Here is a 21,814-nt window from a genome sequence, read left to right as displayed (position 1 = left end):
CTTTTTCTACACAGCGCTATTTAATGAGCGATTTACGGAGCAATTCAATTTTTCAAGGTGCCGATTAATTATCACAATTGTCGCACCCAATTAGACCGGGTTTTGACGCATATAGCAGTTAAACTGCTGTGGATCCCATGAGGTGCAATATAAATAAAGGATGATGATGATGATTATAATAATAATAAAAAACCACTGTTTAGGGCACCCAAATCTCTTGAGTTTTTGCACATCTTTGCCAGCCACCTCAGGAGGTGAGTGCCCCCAACCCATGCCATGAACAGTGCAACAATTGAATTTCTCCATCGGGCGCCCACTAGTGGCAGGTGTCGGGGAGAACAATTGAATCTCCTCCACTGAATGTACTTTAGATATCTGAAATGAATCACAGACAAAAGAAGCTGTCTGTTGGTATACACATTCCTTTATATGCATATGTAATCAGTAACGTTTGAAAAAGTGCGGTGTAGCCCTCTGCAGGATGAGTGATTTTCATGTCACACAAACTTTTAACATCACATATATCCTAAAGTCTGTTTGTATGTATATTTGAAGATTACAATTGTTTTTTCTCTTGCGTCCTAAAGGGTACTGGGGTCCATTTAGTACTATGGGGTATAGACGGGTCCACTAGGAGCCCTGGACACTTTAAGAATTTGATAGTGTGCGCTGGCTACTCCCTCTATGCCCCTCCTACCAGACTCGGTTTAGAAAATGTGCCCGGAAGAGCAGGTCACGCTTAGGGAAACTCCTGAAGAGTTTTCTGCATTAATTTTTCTATTTGTTATTTTTGGGCAGGTCTGGTTGGCACCAGTCTGCCTGCTTCGTGGGCCTTAGGGGGACGGAACGGAACGGCCCAACCTCCTATAGGGTTAATGGTCCCGTTACCCGCTGACAGGACATTGAGCTCCTGGGGAAACCATTTGCAAGCCCCACCATGGCGAGCGTGCATTCCCGCAGCACGCCACCACCCCTAACAGAGCCAGAAGAAAGAAGAGTGGTGAGTGTCCCGGTTAGCAGGTCGCCGGCTATTATGGTGGCATGAGGGTACGGAGCGCAACGCTGAGGAGCAGGCTGCGTCTCCAGGCTCAGATCAGCACAGGCTGCACCGTTATGAGGGGCGAGCTGAGTCATTCTATACAGTACCCACACTGGCAAATATGCTTACGGTGGCTATGTCCCACTGTTTAGGCATCTAAAACACCTCAGCCAGTTTAAAATGAAACCGGGAAGACTGCGCGCCATTAAGGGGGCGGGGTTTCACTATGAGCGGCTCACCAGCGCCATTTTCCCTCTGCAGTTCTACACAGACAGACTGGCAGGGAAGCACAGCTTCTCCAGAAGGACTCCAGCTTACCTCAGTGGTACCAGGGGGTCATAGTAAGGGGGGGGGGGGGCCTTATTAGAGTACTAAGCCCCTATCAGGGTACTTAGTCTGCGACCCAGCGATGCTTGGCTGGCTCATATATACTGTGTCTCCCTGGAAGGGCTCTGTGTGGGTTAACTGTGTTTTAACCTTTCCTGTGTGTGTGCTTCACATTTACAATGTCGGGCAAGGAGTGTGTTTCATGCACGGCAGAGTGTCTTTCTTCCTCGGGGGGGGGGGATCACTACAGTGTACTCAGGAAAGTACACATTCTGAGGCTAGTGGGTCCGAACCAGCATGGTTGGATTCCCTTAAAAGGATGTTCTCAAATATTTCGAATAAATTATCCCATAATGAAAGAGAGACGCAGTACTTAAGGCAGTCTGTGGATGACCTGATGAATAGCAATTCAGTTCCCATACGGGCATCTCAGACCCCTACCATTTGTCTGCATAAGCGTACACTGGACCAGATCCTGCAGGCTGACAGTGATGACGTATCAGACGCGGATGAGGATAAGGTGGACTCTGTCGCGAGGAATACAGGCCCTGATAGAAGCTATTAGAGACGTCCTGCACATTGCTGATGAGGTGACAGAGGAGGATGAGGAAATAGTAGGCAGTAACTGGGAGCTGGCACTTTAAAACTCTAACACTGTGGCTAGCTCCTCCCCTACTATGTTCCCCCTACAAGCCAGTCTTTGTTTTGTGCCCAAGTGACTGGTTCACTCTTGGGACTTCTCTGAAGAATTTTTCTTTTTCTTTCTTACACTCACAGACTGGCAGCCTTGCCACTGCCAGTCTGCACCGCGGGAGCTGCCGGCGGGGTCCCATCGCAGCTGCGTGCGGCTCGGGATGGGCCCCAGGTGAAGGAGACACTGGTTCTCCGGAGCTGGCCGGACACCACTGCGTGCGGCGCGTGTCGGGGCTGCTCCGTCGGCATAAGATTCCGGCAGCATGGCAGCAGTAAGTATATGTGGCCGGACGCCGCTGCGTGCGGCGCGTGTCGGGGCCACTCCATCAAGCAACAGCAGCAGCAGCGGTGAGTAGAAAACTTTAGTTTGATCTCTAATGCTGAGCCAGGAGAAGTGATCCCTGTAGCCTAGTGGGCTAATGCTGCATATCACAGCCGTCGGAGACCTGGGTGCAGAACACACTCTGACCCAGCTCTGGTCTCCGGCGGCTCACATCAGCTCCCCGCGCTCAGTTTCTTTACAGCGGGATCCCCGCTTAGCACGGCTCACAGAGTTGGTGCGGGGATGTTCAGAAGCGCTCTGCAGTTTTAAATCTGGCGCCATTACAGGGGGGGCGGAGCTTAATCCCGCTCTGTACTGCAGGGATCAGCGTGCTGGCAGCCAGGTTACAATGCTGCAGCGCGGAGAAGGGGACAATCAGAGGACACAGTGAGCTTTTTCAGTGGGGCAGGGGGCAAACTAGAGTGGCATAGTTTGTATATAGTGTACTACCTCTGCACAGTAACGTGCAGGATACATATAGCTGCTGTGGCTACGCTTCTCCCCGCTCCCTCCCTCCCCTTCTGCCTATTGCTAAGCTAATCTTTTTGTTAGCACAGTGGTAAATATCCCTGTCTGTCATGAGACTGGGGTTTGATTCCCAAATGGGGAGGTTTACTTTAGTGTGTGTATGGGGGAGGGTGACAGGTGCTGCCATGAGCTCCAAGGCAGCACAGAAAATGTTACAATGCCACAAGTGTTCTGTAAAATTCACCCAGGGACAGTCTAATTATTCCCTTTTATGTGATGGGCTGTTTCCCTGGCGAAATCAGTGGAAGGGCTCTCTAGGGCTGTAATCCCTTCCCAAGCCCCGTCCTTTAGTTCCCCTCCACAGGCTTCTACAAAGAGATTGCTAGCCTCTGTTACACGAATCTGACGATGTTATGCCTCTATTAGATGAGGCGGTGGTAGATATACAGGATATAGTTATACAGGATACTGATGATCAGGTGTATGAGGACTCTGAACCAGTAGCTCAGGGTATAGAGGCTCTTATTACTGCTATTCGCTCAGTATTACAGGTGGAGGAGACGGAGCAGGACGCCTTACGCCCTTCAAGGTTTGGCACCAATCAATGCTTGCCGGTGACCTTTCCAGTTTCGGAGGAGCTAGATGCGCTCATAACAGCAGCCTGGAAACATCCAGACGCGAAGTTTCAGGTATCAAGGAAAATTTTGTCTTCCCATCCTTTTCCCGCAGATAGCAGGGAGCGTTATGAGACCTCTCCGATTGTGGATCCTTCGGTGTCTCCTCTGCCGGTTTCTGGAGCGACTTCGCTGAGGGAAGTGTCGGATAGGAAGTTGGAATCCACCTTGACGACTATTTACTCGGCGGCGGGGGTATTACATCGCCCGGCACAGGTAGGTTGTTGGGTCAACAAGGCGATGGAAGCTTGGGCGGAGCAATTGTCCTCTAAAATTCAGGATGATTTGACGGTGGATCAACTGATACAGTTGGCGGCACACATCCGTGAATCAGCCCTTTAACTTTGCGAGGCTTCCAAAGACATCTGTATTCTCGGAGCTAGGATTTCCGCTTTAGCAATTTCGGCCCGCAGAGCTCTCTGGCAGCGGCAGGCGGTTACGGAGTCCTAAAGGGCAGCAGAAGCGTTGCCCTTTACGGGAGAGGTCCTGTACGGTAAGGATCTGGATGCCTGGATTTCTCAGCCCACTGGAGGTAAGTCGACTTATCTTCCTTCTGCTGCTCCAGCCCCTCGCAGGCCATATAGGAGTCTCTCCTTTCGATCTTTTCGTGCCCGTTCCAGCAGGGGAGGAGTTTCCGCCTCCCGTGGCCATAGGGGTTGAGGCAGAGGTTCCACAGCCTTAACCCAGTCAGAGGTTAATTCCTCCACCGCTACTACCTCATGACTGGCTTCCCTCCCACCTGGGAGACCGCAGGGTGGGAGCTCGTCTGTGGGACTTCAGGGCAACAGAGGAGTTGCCTTGCAGGCAGCGGTCCAGAAGTTTCTTTCCACAAAGGTACTGATCCCTGTTCCCTCTCATCATCAGAAACGGGGCTATTACTCAAGCCTGTTTCTCGTACTGAAGCCGGACGGTTCGGTCAGGCCAATCCTGAACTTGAAGGATCTCAATCCGTATTTGAGGGTATTCAAGATCAGGATGGAGTCCCTCAAGTCTGTTATTGCGGGGTTGGAGCAGAATGAGTTTCTGGCGTCCTTGGACATCAAGGATGCATACTTACATGTTCCCCTTTAGCCTCCTCATCAGGCTTTTCTCCGGATCGCGATACAGGATGCTCATTTCCAGTTCCAGACCCTTCCGTTCGGTCTCTCGTGTGCTCCCAGAGTGTTCACAAAGGTCATGGCGGTCACGATGGCCCTATTTCGGAAGCAGGGTGTGACGATTGTTCCCTATCTGGACGATCTGTTACTACAGAATATCCGGATAACACAGAAGCTTCTGATTCGGCATGGGTGGATCCTGAACTTCCCGAAGTCTCACTTATGCCCCTCATAACGGTTGCTGTTTTTGGGGATGATTCTCGTCACGGCCCGTCAGAAGGCTTTCATTCCTCAGGACAAGATCCTGTCTCTGCAGACGCTGTTAAGGTCGGTACTTTGACACCGTTGGGTGTTAGTGTATCTGTGCATTCGCCCTCTGGGAAAGATGGTAGCGGTGTTCGAAGCTCTCCCGTACAGTCGCTTCCGCTCTCGACCGTTCCAGCTGCGTCTTCTACATCAGTGATCAGGATCTCATCTATTCCTTCATCAGCGGGTGACGCTATCTCCAAAGGCACGATCGTCGCTTCTCTGGTGGCTCCAGTCGGCGCATCTGTTGGAAGGAAGGCGGTTCGGCGTTGGGATTGAACTCTCCTCACCACGGATGCAAGTCTGCGAGACTGGGGGATAGTGACCCTCGAACATCGGTTTCAGGGGCGCTGGTCGATTCACAAATTCTCTCTCCCCATAAACATTCTCGAACTACGGGCGGTATACAACGCCCTACTTTAGGCACATCACCTGCTGCGTGGTCGAGCGGTCAGAGTTCAGTCCGACAACGCCGCGATGGTAGCGTACATCAACCATCAGGGCGGCACTTGCAGCTGTGCGGCGATGAGAGAGGTCACCAACATCCTTCTCTGAGCGGAGGAGTATGCTCTGTCCTTCTCGGCGATATTCATCCCCGGAGTGGACAATTGGGAAACCGATTACCTCAGCCGACAGGACATGCACCCGGGAGAGTGGTCACTCCATCCCCAGGTGTTTTGTCAGCTGGTCCTCCGGTGGGGAAAACCACAGATTGACCTCATGGCGTCCCGCCTAAACCATCAGCTGCCTCTGTATTACTCTCGAAAGAGGGACCCGGCGGCGGTGGCCATGGATGCCCTCACGGCTCCTTGGAATTTCCAGTTCGTTTACCTCTTTCCTCCTTTCCCGTTGTTGCCTCGGGTTCTGCAACGCATCAAGAGAGCCAACGTTCTGGTCCTCCTGGTGGCTCCAGATTGGCCACGCAGGGCTTGGTACTCAAACCTACACCTGTTGTCAGTAGCCGAGCCTTGGCCCCTGCCACTACGGGACAGTCTACTACAACAGGGTCCTTTTCTTTATCCAGACTTACGCAGGCTACGTTTGACGGCGTGGCTGTTAAAAAGGCCATCTTGAAAAGGAAGGGGTTTCCTCGTACGGTTATACCTGCTATGCTTCAGGCTAGAAAGTCAGTCACATCGTCTCACTACTACCGCATTTGGAAGACTTAGGTAGCCTGGGGTGAACGTCGACAGTTTCTCCTTCAGTTTTTCGCTTGGCCCGCCTTCTCAGTTTTTTGCAGGCGGGTTTCTCGGCAGGCTTAAGACTGGGTTCACTAAAGGTACAGGTCTCTGCTCTTTTGGTTTTCTTCCAGAAAAAGTCAGTCTTGCTGCCGGAAGCTCAGACTTTCTTTCAGGGTGTTTCTACGGATACAGCCTTCTTTTCGCCCTCCAACAGCACCATGGGACCTCAATCTGGTCCTCCTTCTTTTTTTTTTTTTTTTTTTTTTTCTGCAGTCTTCGTTGTTTGAGCCTCTGGAATCGGTGGAGATGAAATATCTCACCTGGAAGGTGGTCCTTCTCCTGGCTCTGGCTGCGGCCAGACGGGTGTCGGAACTTGGGGCTCTCTTTCTTGTCGACCTCCTTACCTGGTGTTTCATGCTGATAGGGCCGAGCTCCGTACTCGCATGTCTTTTCTACCTAAGGTGGTGTCTGATTTTCATATCCATCAGCCTCTTGTGGTTCCGGACCTCTCGGTGGACTCTCCGGATTCGAGATCGTTGGACGTTGTCAGGGCGCTCAAGATCTATGTGGATAGGTCGTTGGACATTCTGAAGTCGGACTCTTTATGTGTTCTATACGATGCTGCCCGCCGTGGTTGACCTGTTTTCTAAGCAGACTTTGTCCCGATGGAGTCGGCTGACCATCAGACAGGGTTAATTGGCAGCTTATCGGAAATCTCCGTCTTCACTTTCGAAGCATGCTGCGCGCTCTCCACGGGGTCTCCATGACTACTTTGTCGGGCGGCTACTTGGTCGGGCCGACATACGTTTGTCAAATTTTACAGGTTTGACACTTTTGCGGCCTCTGCATCGCAGTTTGGCCGAGCGGTTTTACAGGACTCTCATCGCTCTCCCACCCGTTTTGGGAGCTCTGGGACATCCCCATTGTAACTGCGCTCCAGTGGCCCCTAGTGGATGAAGGAGAAATCAGGATTTTGGTACTTACCGATAAATCCCTTTCTCCGATTCCACAGGTGCCACTGGACGCCCACCCAGCGCTGTTTCCTCCTTTTTTGTTTAACTGTTTGCAGATCACTATGTGTCTGCTTGTTTGGTTCAGATTAACCTTTTGTTTGGTTAGGTTTCCAGCTGTGTTTCGTGTTATCCTGGTTTACATGGCGGCGTTAACCTCCTTTACTTTAACGTTTGTTTATTCCAGCTCTCCTCGGGCACAGTTTTACGTAGACTGGCTTGGAGGGGGAACATAGTAGGGGAGGAGCTAGCCACAGTGTTAGAGTTTTAAAGTGCCAGCTCCCACTTACTGCCTACTATTTCCCCATTGTAACTGCGCTCCAGTGGCCCCTGTGGAATCGGAGAAAGGGATTTATCGGTAAGTACCAAAATCCTGATTTTAATGTAAAAAAGAAATCCTCTGCTACTTTGCCTGCATCAAAAGAGTTGAATTCCCTATTTGAAGAGCCTTGGGTTAATCCTGATAAGAAGTTTCAGATCCCTAAAAGGGTACTCACAACCTTCCCTTTTCCTCAGGATGATAGGAAGAAATGGGAAAATCCACCGATTGTTGATGCATCGGTATCTAGGTTATCACATAAGATAATCTAACCTGTCCCCGGGGCAGCCTTCTTAAAGGACTCGGCTGACCGCAAAATTGAGACCACACTCAAATCTGTATATACAGCTGCTGGGGTGGCCCAAAGACCCCACTGTTCCTTGTGCATGGATCACTAGGGCCATTGTAAAATGGTCAGGTAACCTAGCTGAGGGATTAGATTCCTTATCCGGGGGGGAGGTAGTTTTACTCCTACAACATATACAGGACTCTGCAAATGTTATGGTGGAGGCCATAAAAGAAATAGGCTTGCTCAACGCATGTACCACTGCCATAACAGTGTCAGCACGCAGGGGCTTATGGCTACGCCAGTGGACTGCGGATGCGAATTCCAAGAAGGGCGTAGAAAGCCTACCATTCACAGGTGAGGCCCTATTTGGAGATGAACTGGATACGTGGATATCCAAGGCTACGGCGGGTAAGTCAACATATCTTCCTTCTGCAGCCCCCCTTTTAGGAAGACCTACTCTGCTCCAACTTTGCAGTCCTTTTGGACAGCCAAATTTAAAAATAAAACCAGAGGTTCTTCTACAGCCTCCGGAGGCAATAGAGGTAAACCCAGAAAACCAGCAACTGCAGGTTCACTGGTTCTGTTTCCTCAAAGCCTTCAGCATGACGGTGGACCGCACTCCCTGGAAGACAGGCAGGTGGGAGCCTGATTAAGAGATTTCATACCTGGGTCAAAGATCTTATCACCCAGGGGTACAGGCTGGAGTTTCAGGAACTCCCACCTCACAGATTCTTCAGATCAGACTTACCAGCTTCTCAGGAAGCAATTATGACTTTACAGGAAGCAGTTCAAAAACTGGTACAGACTCGGGTCATTGTTCCAGTTCCACCTCATCTGCGCAACAAAGGTTATTAGTCCAACCCTTTTGTGGTACCGAAGCCGTACGGTTCGGTAAGACCCATTTTAAACCTCAAGTCACTGAACCCGTACTTACAGGTGTTCAAATTCAAGATGGAGTCTATGAGAGTGGTAATCTCAGGTCTGAAGGAGGGGGAATTCCTGGTGTCTCTGGATATTAAGGATGCGTGCCTTCATATTCCAATCTGGCCGCCTAATCAGGCTTATCTAAGGTTTGCATTACAGGACTGTCGCTACCAGTTCCAGGCCCTGCCATTTGGCCTCTCCACGGCACCGAGGGTGTTTACCAAGGTAATGGCAGAGATTATGTTTCTCCTCCGCAAACGGAGTGAACATAATTCCGTACCTGGACGATCTGCTGATAAAGGCACCATCCAGGGAGAGGTTGTTGGACAACATTGCCCTCTCACCTCGTCTATTCTGGGATCACGGGTTCTGAACCTACCAAAATCTCACCTGGAACCAACACGGAGGCTTCAGTTTCTGGGGATGATACTAGATACATAGGCACAGAAAGTATTCCTTCCATTGGAAATGGCTTTGGTAATCCAGTTGATGGTGCGGGATGTTCTGAAACCAACCCGGATATCTGTGCATCTATGCATTCGCCTTCTGGGGAAGATGGTAGCCGCTTACGAGGCACTGCAGTACGAAAGGTTTCACGCCAGGCCCTTCCAGCTGGATCTGTTGGACAAATGGTCCGGATGCATCTCCACATGCACCAGAAGATACGTCTATCGCCAAGAACCAGGATTTCTCTTCTGTGGTGGCTTCAGACTTCTCACCTGACAGAGGGCCGAAGGTTCGGGATTCAAAATTGGATTCTGCTAACCTGACGCAAGCCTCAGGTTTGGGAGCAGTCACCCAAGGGGAACAGTTCCAAGGAAAATGGTCAAGTCAGGAAACCATTCTTCCAATCAACATTCTGGAACTAAGGACCATATACAACGCCCTTCTGCAGGCATCACATCTTCTTCAAGATCAAGCCATTCAGGTTCAGTCGGATAATGTGACGGCAGTAACGTACATAAACTGGCAGGGCGGAATCAAGAGCAGAGCAGCAATGTCATAGGTAACAAGGATTCTCCTCTGGGCAGAAAGACACGCTGTGGCGTTGTTGTCAATCTTAATTCCGGGAGTGGACAACTGGGAAGCAGACTTCCTCAGCAGACCTCCACCCAGGACAGCGGGGCTTTCACCCGGAGGTGTTTGGGTGCTTGACATGTCGGTGGGGGGTTCCTCAAATCAATATGATGGCCTCTCGTCTCAACAAGAAGCTCAAGCGGTATTGTTCCAGGTCGAGAGACCCACAGGCTATGGCGGACGCTCTGGTGACACCATGGGTTTACCAGATGGTGTACGTGTTGCCACCACTTCCATTGATCCCAAGAATTCTCAAAAGAATTAAGAGAGAAGATTCAAGCAATACTCATTGCTCTGGACTGGCCAAGAAGGTCCTGGTACGCGGATCTACTGGAGATGCTCTTAGAGGACCTGGGGCCTCTACCTCTTCGAGGATCTTCTGCAACAAGGGCCGTTCGTCTATCAAGACTTACCACGGCTACGTTTGATGGCATGGAAGTTGAGCAATCAAATTCTAGCTCTGAAAGGGATCCCGGACAGGGTTATTCCAACTTTGATCCAAGCCAGAAAGGTGGTAACGTTTAAACATTACCACCGTATTTGGAAAAAATATGTCTCTCGGTGTGAAAACAGGGAATTTCCTGCTGTGGAATTTCAAAAGGGACGTTTTCTCCTTTTTCTGCAGGCAGGGGTGGATTTGGGCCTATGCTTGGGCTCCATAAAAGGCCATATTTTGGCCTTGTCCATTTTCTTCCAGAAACAATTGGCTTCAGACGTTCTTGAAGGGTGTTCTGCACATCCAACCGCTCTTTATGCCTCCCACGGCACCTTGGGATCTCAACGTCGTGGTGCAGTTTCTACAATCAGAATTTGAGCCTTTACAGGAGTTTGACGTGAAGTTTCTTACGTGGAAAACAGTCACACTGTTGGCCTTAGCTTCAGCAAGGCGTGTGTCGGAACTGGGGTCGTTATCTAATAAAAGCCCCTATTTGATTTTTCGTGAAGATGGAGCTGAACTCGGGACTCGTCAGCAATTTCTTCCTAAGGTGGTGTCTGCGTTTCATATCAACCAACCTATTGTGGTTCAGGTGGTTACCGACAGCTCTGCTACTTCAAAGTCCTTGGATGTTGTGAGGGTTTGAAGATCTACGTGAAGCGGACAGCTCGTCACAAAAAATCAGACTCGCTGTTTGTTCTCTATGATCCCAATAAAATTGGGTGTCCTGCTTCAAAGCAGTCTATTGCTCGCTGGATCAGGCTCACTATCCAGCATGCTTATTCTATGGCAGGTTTGCCGGTTTCAAAATCTGCAGCTGCCCGTGGTGTCTCGGCTTTACAGCTCTGCTGAGCAGCTACTTGGTCAGGTTTGAACATGTTTGCCAAGTTCTACAAGTTCGATACTTTGACCAAACTGAAGGTCCTCAGAGGCCAATCAGTTCTGCAGGAACCTCAGCACTCTCCCACCCGGTTTGGGAGCTTTGATACATCCCCATGGTACTAAATGGACCCCAGTATCCAATAGGACGTAAGAGAAAATAGGCTTTTAAATAGCTACCGGTAAATCCTTTTCTCGTAGTCCGTAGAGGATACTGGGCGCCCACCCAGTGCTTCGTGTTTTCCTGCACTGTCACTTGTTAAGTACTGTTATTGGTTCAGCTGGTGCTGGTTCGAATCTCACCACTGTCCTTTAAATCCTACTCTCAAGGTATGTCCGTCTCCTCGGGCACAGTTTCCTAGAATGCCTGGTAGGAGGGGCATAGAGAAAGGAGTCAGCGCGCACAATCAAATTCTTAGTGCCCAAGGCTCCTAGTGGACCAGTCTATACCCCATGGTACTAAATGGACCCTAGTATCCTCTACGGACTATGAGAAAAGGATTTACCGGTAGGTAATTAAAATACTATTTTTAGCTCTGTTATGCATTAGAGTTATGTTGTTCATTTGACATTTAGTAGTAGGTGAGCTCCCTCTGTCTGGGAGAGGTGGCATAGCATTAAGCTTTTTAAATGTCAGATATACATTGTTTGCAAGCTTTTCAGTACTATTTAATAATATTAGTAGTATTATTATTATTATTATTATTATTATTATTATTATTCTTTTAATGGTGCCACAATGGTTCTGCAGTGCCTTACAAAGTACATAAATAATGAGCAACAAGAACACCAAAACAAGAAGAAAAAACAATGCAGGGCAAGGACATGGTGTATAAACATTTCTGCAGCAGCGATCATAACACTCAGATAAGAATCAGGGAGGCAGAAACCGAGGGTTAGGTGCCGTTAAAGGGAATATAGAGTAGATGATAGTAAAGGAAGGAGAAGCACAAGAGTGAAGAGGACACTGCATGTAAGAGCTTCCATTCTAAAGGGGTGGTAATACAGATGCATACCTCCCAACTGTCCCGATTTTCGCGTTTAAAGTCCTGTTTTCCTGTGACTGTACCAACTGCCGGCCGGAGTGTCCCGCAGTGGGAGGGAGTTGCGATTCCGATTGTCACTTGTGAGAATAGATGCAAGAAGCAGTAGAGCGGGACTGAAGGCATACCAGCCACTCTTGCATGGCTGGGCATGCCCCCATAGTGACAGAGTGGCGCAGCTTGCAGTCTCCATTCCCACGAAGCCATGCCCCCTTTTGCTGAGGCTACATCCCCTTCTCGAGCACGCACACTGTTGTCTGGCTCAGTAGTTACGGGTCAAGCACTCCTGATGTTGGGAGTAGCTACTATGGGTGCCAAGAGTGTGCTTTCTACAGGGCCTGGACTGCCTCTGGAGCCTGCCTTCTCTCTGCGCCCAGTGACATTGCAGAGTAAAGCCCCCACTGCCTGTCTCCTTCCTTTTAACAAATCACACTGTAGAGAGGCCCTTGATTGTTCGTCCTCCTTCCTCCAGCCAAACACGCTGCAGAGAGGTCCTCGCTCCCTGTCCTGAAGGGATAGATGGGGTGGTCTGAGTGTGCACAGGAGGACCACCCTTTAGGAAGAAGAACAAGGACAAGAATGACTGGTGAAATCGTCAACACTGCTCTCTGTAGTGCACGGCAGTATTACTGTGGGCAGTCTGCACGTGACCAGCACATAAGCTGCATGTGAGGCAGCATCAACCATCAACTAACTTTTTAATTTAATTATGAACGAACAGTTCACTACTACCTTTGCTCTCTGGTGACCCTTCCTCCCCAAAATACAGTAACAGTCGAGACCCCCTTCCTACTTCCCAGATCCTGGTGGTCACACTGCGTGTGTGCATTGAGCAGCACACTGAGGGCTGACAGGCAAGTGACCCTTTGCAGGGATTGATGTAGTGAAGTGAGCCAGTTTTAACCACCACCTCCCAGCACACACTAATATGTTGCATTATTATTTCAGAAGAACTGTACCATACTATATGAGGAGGGCATAGTACAGCTCCCAACACATACTGACATGTGGTATTATTGTATAGGGGAGAGGGGACTGTACAGTGATATACAAAGAGGAATACCAGTTCCTCGGAGTACACACTGGTAAACCACTTTAGCATATGTAGGCATGTTTTTGCAGGAGAGGGATCTTCCAGTCGCCTTCCTGCAGCCACCATCCAGCTCGGGACACTGACACTGTACGCATGTGCAGTGTCATATTGCCCCAGGGCAGTCTTATCACAAATGTGTAAGACTCTACCAAAATGCCAGGGAAGTAAGTCGCAGGGATAGCCGTTACTGCTACCGCTGTCCCTACAGTACGTGTTACACTTTGGACATAATGGGGACATTTTAATTAAAACTGAAAATAACAGCCTGTATATGATCAGTTAGTAATCTTTGTACAGTTTCTGTGAATACCGGGTATCAGACATACAGTATACATAGGCTGAAGACTGACATTGGCTTGAATACAATTTGAGAGCAGTGATCGCGCTCAGCAAATAAATTGGGTCCAAGGGACCCCATACTTTATAAAATTGGGGTCCTAGGCCACTTTTCTGGGTCCCATCACATATTATTGGGAGGTGAGGGCAGGCAGCAGTTGGGACAATGCTGGGGGAAAAGGAGGGGTGTGTGTATGTGTGTGTGTGTGTGTGTGTGTGTGTGTGTATATGTATGTATATATATATACACACAATCACACACACACACACACACACACACACACACACACACACACACACACACGTATATATGTATGTGTGTGTATATATATATATATATATATATATATATATATATATATATATATATAATGTATATAATGTATGTATGTATATATGTATAATGTATGTGTGTGTGTATTTATATATTAAATTTTCTCTCCAGAATTTTCTCCAGTCGGGTGGCATAAGAAACCGCCGGGTGGGGGCCTTTGCACATTTTTTTAAACCGTGCCCAGATTGCTCTGTGGACACTTGTGTTTTTAAAGAGCTCACAGATACTGCCCAGTTGCTTTGTGGATGCAAATATTTTTTTTTTAACAGCTCCCAGATACTGCCCCCACTTGCTAGCTACACAGAATGCCCCCCAGTAACAAACACTCGACGTGTCTGAAAAACACGTCGTGCTGACGTCAGTGTGGTGCAGCTTTCGGACGCGTCTCTGTGCTAGGAGGGTTGAGGGAAAGCCGTTAAAATACCGCTAGTTGGGATCCCGGTGGTCACAAAGCAGACACTAGTATCCCGACTAGCGATGAAATGCTGCCGCCGGAATTACGGCGAAGTAGGTGATACTCCCTCTGAGTGTACACGACACCCATAGAAGGAGAATATAACCTGTGGCAAGCGTAGCAAGCCACCCGGCCTGCATCGTGGCGAGCCTGCAATGGACTTTCTAGCGCTCGCCCCGCTGTCTGCATACTGTTGGTCGGAATGCCGCTGTCTGTATACTGACTGCCCTGGCATCCCGGCCGCCAGTCATTCATACTGAACCCGGGGTGAGTGCCGGTGACAGGCAGCAGGGGATTTTTGCTGGGCTGACTGCCAGAAAAATACAGCCCGGGGAGAACTCTGTATTGTACCTGGTGACCCCTACCCACAGGCCTGTAATACAGCTCTGACAGCACCCCTCAATCTGTCATATTGCCCTCACAGAACTCCTCTCCCACCCATTTGTCTCTGTAAATCCCCCCCACACACAAGTCTGTCATACTGCTGCCCTTCCCCGTTACTCCTGGGCCCTGACCTTACCGGCTGCCTGCAGAATCTGCCTCCTCAGCCTCCCCTGTACTTGATCAGCTCCTCCATGCTCCACTCACAGTGCTGCTGATACCCAACAAACTTCTGCAGCGCCTTCTCCAGCTTCCGCTCCACCGTCACACATTGCTCCATGTCCACGGATGGCGGGGCTGGGGAGTCCAGGGGCCCTCCTCAGGCAAAAGCAGCTCCTCAACTGGGGCCAAATCCTCCACTGCCAATGTAACTTGTGCTGGGCTGGGGCGGCCTCTCCGCCAGTACAGGTTTCTGGCTCTCTGCGCTCGGGTCTCCTCTGTGCACTCCCCGGGTAACTCCGGCTGTACGCGGCCGCACCACTCTGAGGGCAGGGTCAGCCAGATGCTGCTCAAGTTATCATTGGAGCAGCACACTGGCGGGCAGGAAGGAGGGATGTCCCGGAAGGCATCTCGATGGGGATTGGTTGAGGTGGGACTCAGAGCCGAGCGCGTCCTGCAGGACCCGCACATTTTTTAAAAATGAGTCCTTTGCCGCCCATAGTGCGTAAAAACGCGCTATATTGCTTTTTTGCGATCACTGTGAGTATAAATGTGGAGAGCTATTGTCTCGGCTAATCTTTCTTTAAATAAGCAAGCATCAAGTAGTTCACTTACAGACACCTTTAAAATTTACTCTTAACTTCTAGCGAAAATGTCAAGGTTCCAACTTAGTACTATAAGTATTATTATTCTGTTTACTCAAAGTAATTTATTGTCAATAAACAAATTATATCCAAAGCACTTCTCACTCGTTGGCAATATGAAAACATGAAATTTTGTTTTGTTTTTTATTCTGTGTAACGTTATGTCTCATGGTACATGTAGGCTGCAAATCACACACATCACATACCAACCAGTCATGTTTTAGGTTTTAATTTCCTACATTGGACAATGGATGGTAAACCGTAAAGCCCCCTACACACTCGGTGACCTGCGGGTGACAAGGGGAGTGAAAGTTTTTCTTTTGCTCCCCACGTCACCCGGCCCCATTCGATCTGCATGTTCAAACGACAGGAGACCAACGATGAACAAGCGCGGGGACGCGCATCATTCGTCGTTGGTGGCTCCACACTGAACGATAAATCGCTCAAAATGTAAATGATATAGTCCATATTTCTCACTATATTGTCCAGTGTGTAGAGGGCTTTACTTTGTTTTCTGCGTGAGCTTTTTCATTTACTAGTATTGCCTCTTTACAAAGCAACTGGTTTATTTTCCAAAATTTGGTAAATACAAGGGGCGTGTAATAAGTTTCTGGATGCACAAGTATTCGGCAGAGGAATTTATGCAAAGTTGCATGCACTCATTTCATTGGGGGGGGGGGGGGCGGTTTGGGGGTTTCAATTAAGCGCAAGGTTTAGCCCACAAAATAAACTTGCGGACACTGCTCCCAATCTTGGATTACCGCAGGTATGCACTTTCCCAAAACTTGTGGTGTCCAGTGAAAAAGAAAAATGCTGAAAACCTTGCTGCAAATGAAGAAATAAATATACTCGCCAGTAGGTGGTCTCCCCTCCATCTTTGCACTGTGGAGGAGGCTATTTGGAAGAGAGGTTGCTGCTGGGAGATGTAGTTCTCCCAGGTGCTGCCTCTGGGGGTCACATATACAAACTCCTACACACATACATTACACTCACGCTGCAGTTCGTATAACGATACTGGAGGAGAAGACAACGCTTCGGAAGCCGCGTTACTGACTACTTAAGCTAATTGGAAACTCATCGCCACTGATGATCTCCCAGTGACCACCATCAAACCTGGCCAGCATGTTGCAGCACCAAGGCCCTAATTCAGATCTGATTGTAGATGTGCTACGTTTAGCACATCTACAACCAGTTTCTCAGACATGCAGGGGGATGCCCAGCACAGGGATTGTCCGCCCCGCATGTCTGGCAACCTTCCCTCCCCCGCAAGGGTACAAAAGCATCGCAGTGCGGTGATGCTTTTGCACCAGGTGAGTAGCTCCCTGCCAGCGCAGCTCCTGTGTGCTGGCAGGCGGCTACCAGCCGCGTTCCGGGTTACAGCGGCTGCATGTGACGTCACGCAGCCTCCACGGCCTGCCCCCGCAGTGGTCCGGACACGCCTGCATTGTCCAGATCACGCCCCACCAATAGGCAGCGATCCAGTCTGAATTACCTCCCAAGTCACTTGAGCCTCCTTCTGCTCTTGAGTCAGCTGATTGGAAAGCCAGCATGCAGAAACCTTGCTCAGGCCAAGCTTTGTGGAGTATCAAGCTGATGGATCACGATAAGATGCCTATCCCCTTCTCTAATGGTCACCCTGGCGTCCACCTTAACTATGGCAAGCACAGGAGCAGCGTTGTCCTCTATTAAGGCGGACACAGGTCACACCTAGTCTTCCAGGGACCGTCTCTCTTGCTGACATTCTGCAAACCACTCAAACACAGTGGTTTGGGATGGAGCTTCATCCCCAGAAGCAGCTCTACGTCTGTCAACTCTACTGCTGTCGCAGTTCACGCTTGTAGTCATAGACGATCATGGCTCTCCAGCGGCCTCTGTTGAGCTCCATAACGAGTTCATGAAAGAAGTCAACATGCTCACTTCTGTGTGCAGTGCTGCTTATATACGATTCTGTGCCTAGGCATCTCACAAAAACTTTAGTCAGATCTTACAGTTCACAACCACACAGATTGTGTCTACGCCACCCAGGCCCAGCGCTACCCGCTCAGCGAAGGGTTGCAGTGCAGGGAGGCGCTGGGACGGAGAGGCACTCCCCCTGCTCTGCATTCCTTCCCTGCTGCGCCGTCCTGTCCCCCATGCTGCTGCTGCTGTGCCTGTCACTGTATGACAGACACTGGTAGCGGCGCCTGCAACATGAAAATCCTCCTCCCCTCACCTGTGTGACAGGACAGCGCTGTGTACGGGACAGAAGGGGGCGGGGATAAACGGGACAGAAGGGAACGGAGCTACACGGACCAGGCTGCTGTAGTGTAGGGAGACTGGCTTAGGTAAGTGAAGTGTGAGAGGGAAATGTGTGTGTGAATTGTGTCTGTGTGTGGTATGTCTGTGTGCGTTTATGTGTGCTTTAAGGACGCTACTACTACAGGGGGGCATTACGTGTAACAACGCTACTAATGGGGGGGCCATTGCGTGTAACGACGCTACTACTGGGGGGTCATTACATATAAGGACGATACTACTACTTGGGGGCATTATGTATAGGACGCTACTATTACTGGGGGGGGGCATTACGTATAACAATACTACTACTGGGGGAGGGAATTACGTATAAGGATGCTACTACTGGGGGGGGGGGGCATTATGTATAGGGACAGTACTACTACTACTGGGGGCGCATTACGTATAAGGATGCTTCCACTACTGGGGGTGCACTACGTATAAGGACGCTACTACAAGTGGAGGGGGCATTACGTATAAGGACGCTACTACTACTAGAGGGAATTACGTATAAGGACGCTTCTACTGGGGGTGCACTACGTATAAGGACGCTACTACTACTGGGGGGGCATTATGTATAAGGATGCTACTACTACTGGGGGGTTCATTATGTATAAGGACGCTACTGATACTGGGGGGGCATTATGTATAAGGATGCTACTACTACTGGGGGGGGGGCATTCTGTATAAGGACGGTACTACTACTACTGGGGGCGCATTACGTATAAGGACGCTTCTACTACTGGGGGTGCACTATGTATAAGGACGCTACTACAACTGGAGGAGGCATTACGTATAAGGACGCTACTACTACTAGGGGGAATTACGTGTAAGGACGCTTCTACTACTGGGGGTGCACTACGTATAAGGACGCTACTACTACTAGGGGGGCATTATGTATAAGAATGCTACTACTACTGGGGGGTTCATTATGTATAAGGACGCTACTATTACTGGGGGGGCATTACGCATAAGGATTCTACTACTACTGGGGGGGCATTATGTATAAGGATGCTACTATTACTGGGGGGGCATTATGCATAAGGATGCTACTCCTACTGGGGGGGCATTATGTATAAGGATGCTACTACTTCTGGGGGGCATTATGCATAAGGATGCTACTACTACTGGGGGGGCATTATGCATAAGGATGCTACTACTACTACTGGGGGGCATTATGTATAAGGATGCTACTACTACTGGGGGGGCATTATGCATAAGGATGCTACTACTACTGGGGGGGCATTATGCATAAGGATGCTACTACTGGGGGGGCATTATGCATAAGGATGCTACTACTACTGGGGGGGCATTATGCATAAGGATGCTACTACTACTGGGGGGGCATTATGCATAAGGATGCTACTACTACCGGGGGGGATTATGTATAAGGATGCTACTACTACTGGGGGGCATTATGTATAAGCATGCTACTACTACTGGGGGGGCATTATGTATAAGGACGCTACTACTACTGGGGGGGCATTATGCATAAGGATGCTACTACTACTGGGGGGGCATTATGCATAAGGATGCTACTACTTCTGGGGGGGCGTTATGCACAAGGATGCTACTACTACTGGGGGGCATTATGTATAAGCATGCTACTACTACTGGGGGGGCATTATGTATAAGGACGCTACTACTGGAGGTGCACTATGTATAAGGACGCTACTACTACTGGGGGCGCATTATGCATAGGGATGCTACTACTGGGGTGCATTACATATAAGGACGCTACTACTACGGGTGGGGCATTACGTATAAGATGAATAAGATTGTGCCACATTGTGGCGTAATTTTGAATGGGGGTACTGTTGTGTGGCTATGCCCCTTGTGAGACCACACCCCTTTTCCCGGCGCGCGACAAAGGAATATGGGAGGGCGCAAATTTATAGTTTGCAGGGGGGCGCCGAACACCCTAGCACCGGCCCTGACGCCACCTATGCACTGCACATTTGGAAACTTGTTGCACATCCTTCATATTGTCAGGAACAGGACAGAGTAATGAATAATTTTCTGCAACCTACATTAATCCCTCTAAAGGATCTTTAATGAGCATTGTGAAGAAATTATTAGACAATAGTGAAAATGCAATATACCAAAACCAATTAATAAAATCATTATCACCTGTACTGCATGGAATATAGCAACATTATAGCTAAAATATTTATAACTGTATATTATCGTAGCTCACAAGGCTTACCCTGCCAGTCGGTTACGTGCAATGTCTGCGAAATGTGTTCCAGAATGTATCCAGCAACATTGCGAGTATATTTCTTCACATCGTATAAACGTGCACGGGAGAACTTGTGATGTTGCAGCTACTTTATATGGCAAATATGTGTGCAGTACACCGCCTGTAATTGCATTGCACCATTCGGGTCATGAATATCACTATAAATATGCAAAAGAGGCCAGCCAAATCCATTCACCATAACAGGTTATTAGTCCATCTTTAAACAAAATTTTTTTTACCACTACAAGTGTTTGCGATCTGAGGTTTTAATCCACCAGCATGTTTTCTCATACAGGGGCAGATTTATTAAGGCTGGTGAAGTGATAAAGTAGAAGGTGATAACGCACCAGCCAATCAGCTCCTAACTTCCATGTTTAAGGCTGGGTTTGAAAAATGACAGGAGCTGACTGGCTGGTGTGTTATCACCTTCTACTTTATCACTTCACCAGGCTTAATAAATCTGCCAGTCAGTATTGCACACACCATCCCATGATCGCAGCTACATGGGCATAGGGAGGTTCATTTGATTTCAAAACAAGGTATTTCTTGTTCTCCATAACGCTACCTTTTTTTCTGTAGTCCTCAGTTTAGATGTCCTATTACAACACTGCCTTAAGTGTTTGCATGACATCAGCAGCCAGTGGCAGAAACGGCTGCCTTCAACACCAACCACTAAGCGCCAGACCTACATATCTATTCATGCAATTCGCAACACACGAAGGAAAATGGAAGATCGCCACGTTTCACTTCTGGAGTTCAACCAGCTTTTCGGCATTACGGTAAATGTATAACGTCTGCCTTTTTTTTTTTTTTTTTCCTGACAAAAGTTCCTAGTTGATTACTAGTGGTTATTTAACAGTGCGGTTATTGCAGGACTTGATAAGCACCAATTTTTAGGTCACTTCATCTGGTTTATAATTTCAGAGTTGAAAACATTATTTTCAGGGATTATTTGTGTTGGCAGGGTCCATAACACAAAAAATCAGTAACCGTATTTCCCGCCCCTTCCCGCTGACGCACATACTGTGCTAGCATTTACCTTGTTACACATTGCTAGTCTCTGTGCCTGGACACTTTTGTTGTGAGCTTGTGCCTATACTGGTATTGTTGAATGGCTCCTCCCCCATTCCAGTACAGTTTACATTCCCAGGGATTAAAACTCACCTGCACTTCATTATGCATTGAAAATGCATTGTTACAATACCTAGAGTGGATTGTTTTAGGAAAACCCGTATTGCCCTTATTTAAATGATTGCCACATTAAAATACGGACATACTCGCCAGAATTCCTGCACAGCCTTTATCTCACAGGCTATTACATAAGCCCCCATGTTGGATCTGAAAGCCCCAACAAATTATTTATACACTAGGAATTCAAGTTGTAGTCTCTGCATTTGCTATTTCAGGCCAGGTGGAAAGAGAGAGCAAGTGGAATCCTTGAAAATTAAGGCATCCTGCAGCTATATTTGAAAAAGGCAGAAATAGTCACTGGCTCTGTCAATTGACACTATGAAACACTGTCAAACAGTCCCAGAAACACAGTGTGTTCCCTCACCAGAATAAGTTTGACTCTTTGGAGCTAATCTAATCACTTCTGTCAAACCTGTACTGTTTACTTTAATTGATTAGGGCTAGAGGGTTATAGGGAGAAGGAACATTCAGTTCTTTTTACACTGCCACTTAGGTAGTGACACAACTACAGTAAATACAAAATCTCCTTTGTGTTTACAATACGTTTGTTCATAAAAATGCAGCTAATTTACATGAAATAGGTAACTAAGCACTATTGAAACCTCCATTATCTTGACTTGCTGAA

The 21,814-nt window shown here is 48.6% G+C and overlaps 1 protein-coding gene across 2 annotated transcripts in view; it reads left to right on the top strand.

Moving 5' to 3' along the window:
- PPM1F (protein phosphatase, Mg2+/Mn2+ dependent 1F) overlaps nucleotides 1-21,814 on the top strand; it is a 62,319-nt gene that overhangs the window by 18,719 nt on the left and 21,786 nt on the right. For both annotated transcript variants that reach the window (XM_063964782.1, XM_063964783.1), the window contains one exon: nucleotides 20,578-20,777. In XM_063964782.1, coding sequence (XP_063820852.1) covers nucleotides 20,578-20,777 — 200 coding nt within the window. The remainder of the gene's footprint in view (nucleotides 1-20,577; nucleotides 20,778-21,814) is intronic.

This window comes from Pseudophryne corroboree, chromosome 1 (assembly GCF_028390025.1).
Source record: "Pseudophryne corroboree isolate aPseCor3 chromosome 1, aPseCor3.hap2, whole genome shotgun sequence".
Classification (NCBI taxonomy): domain Eukaryota; kingdom Metazoa; phylum Chordata; class Amphibia; order Anura; family Myobatrachidae; genus Pseudophryne; species Pseudophryne corroboree.
The sequence above is the reverse complement of the archived record's forward strand: the minus strand, read 5'-3'. Positions and strand labels throughout refer to the sequence as shown.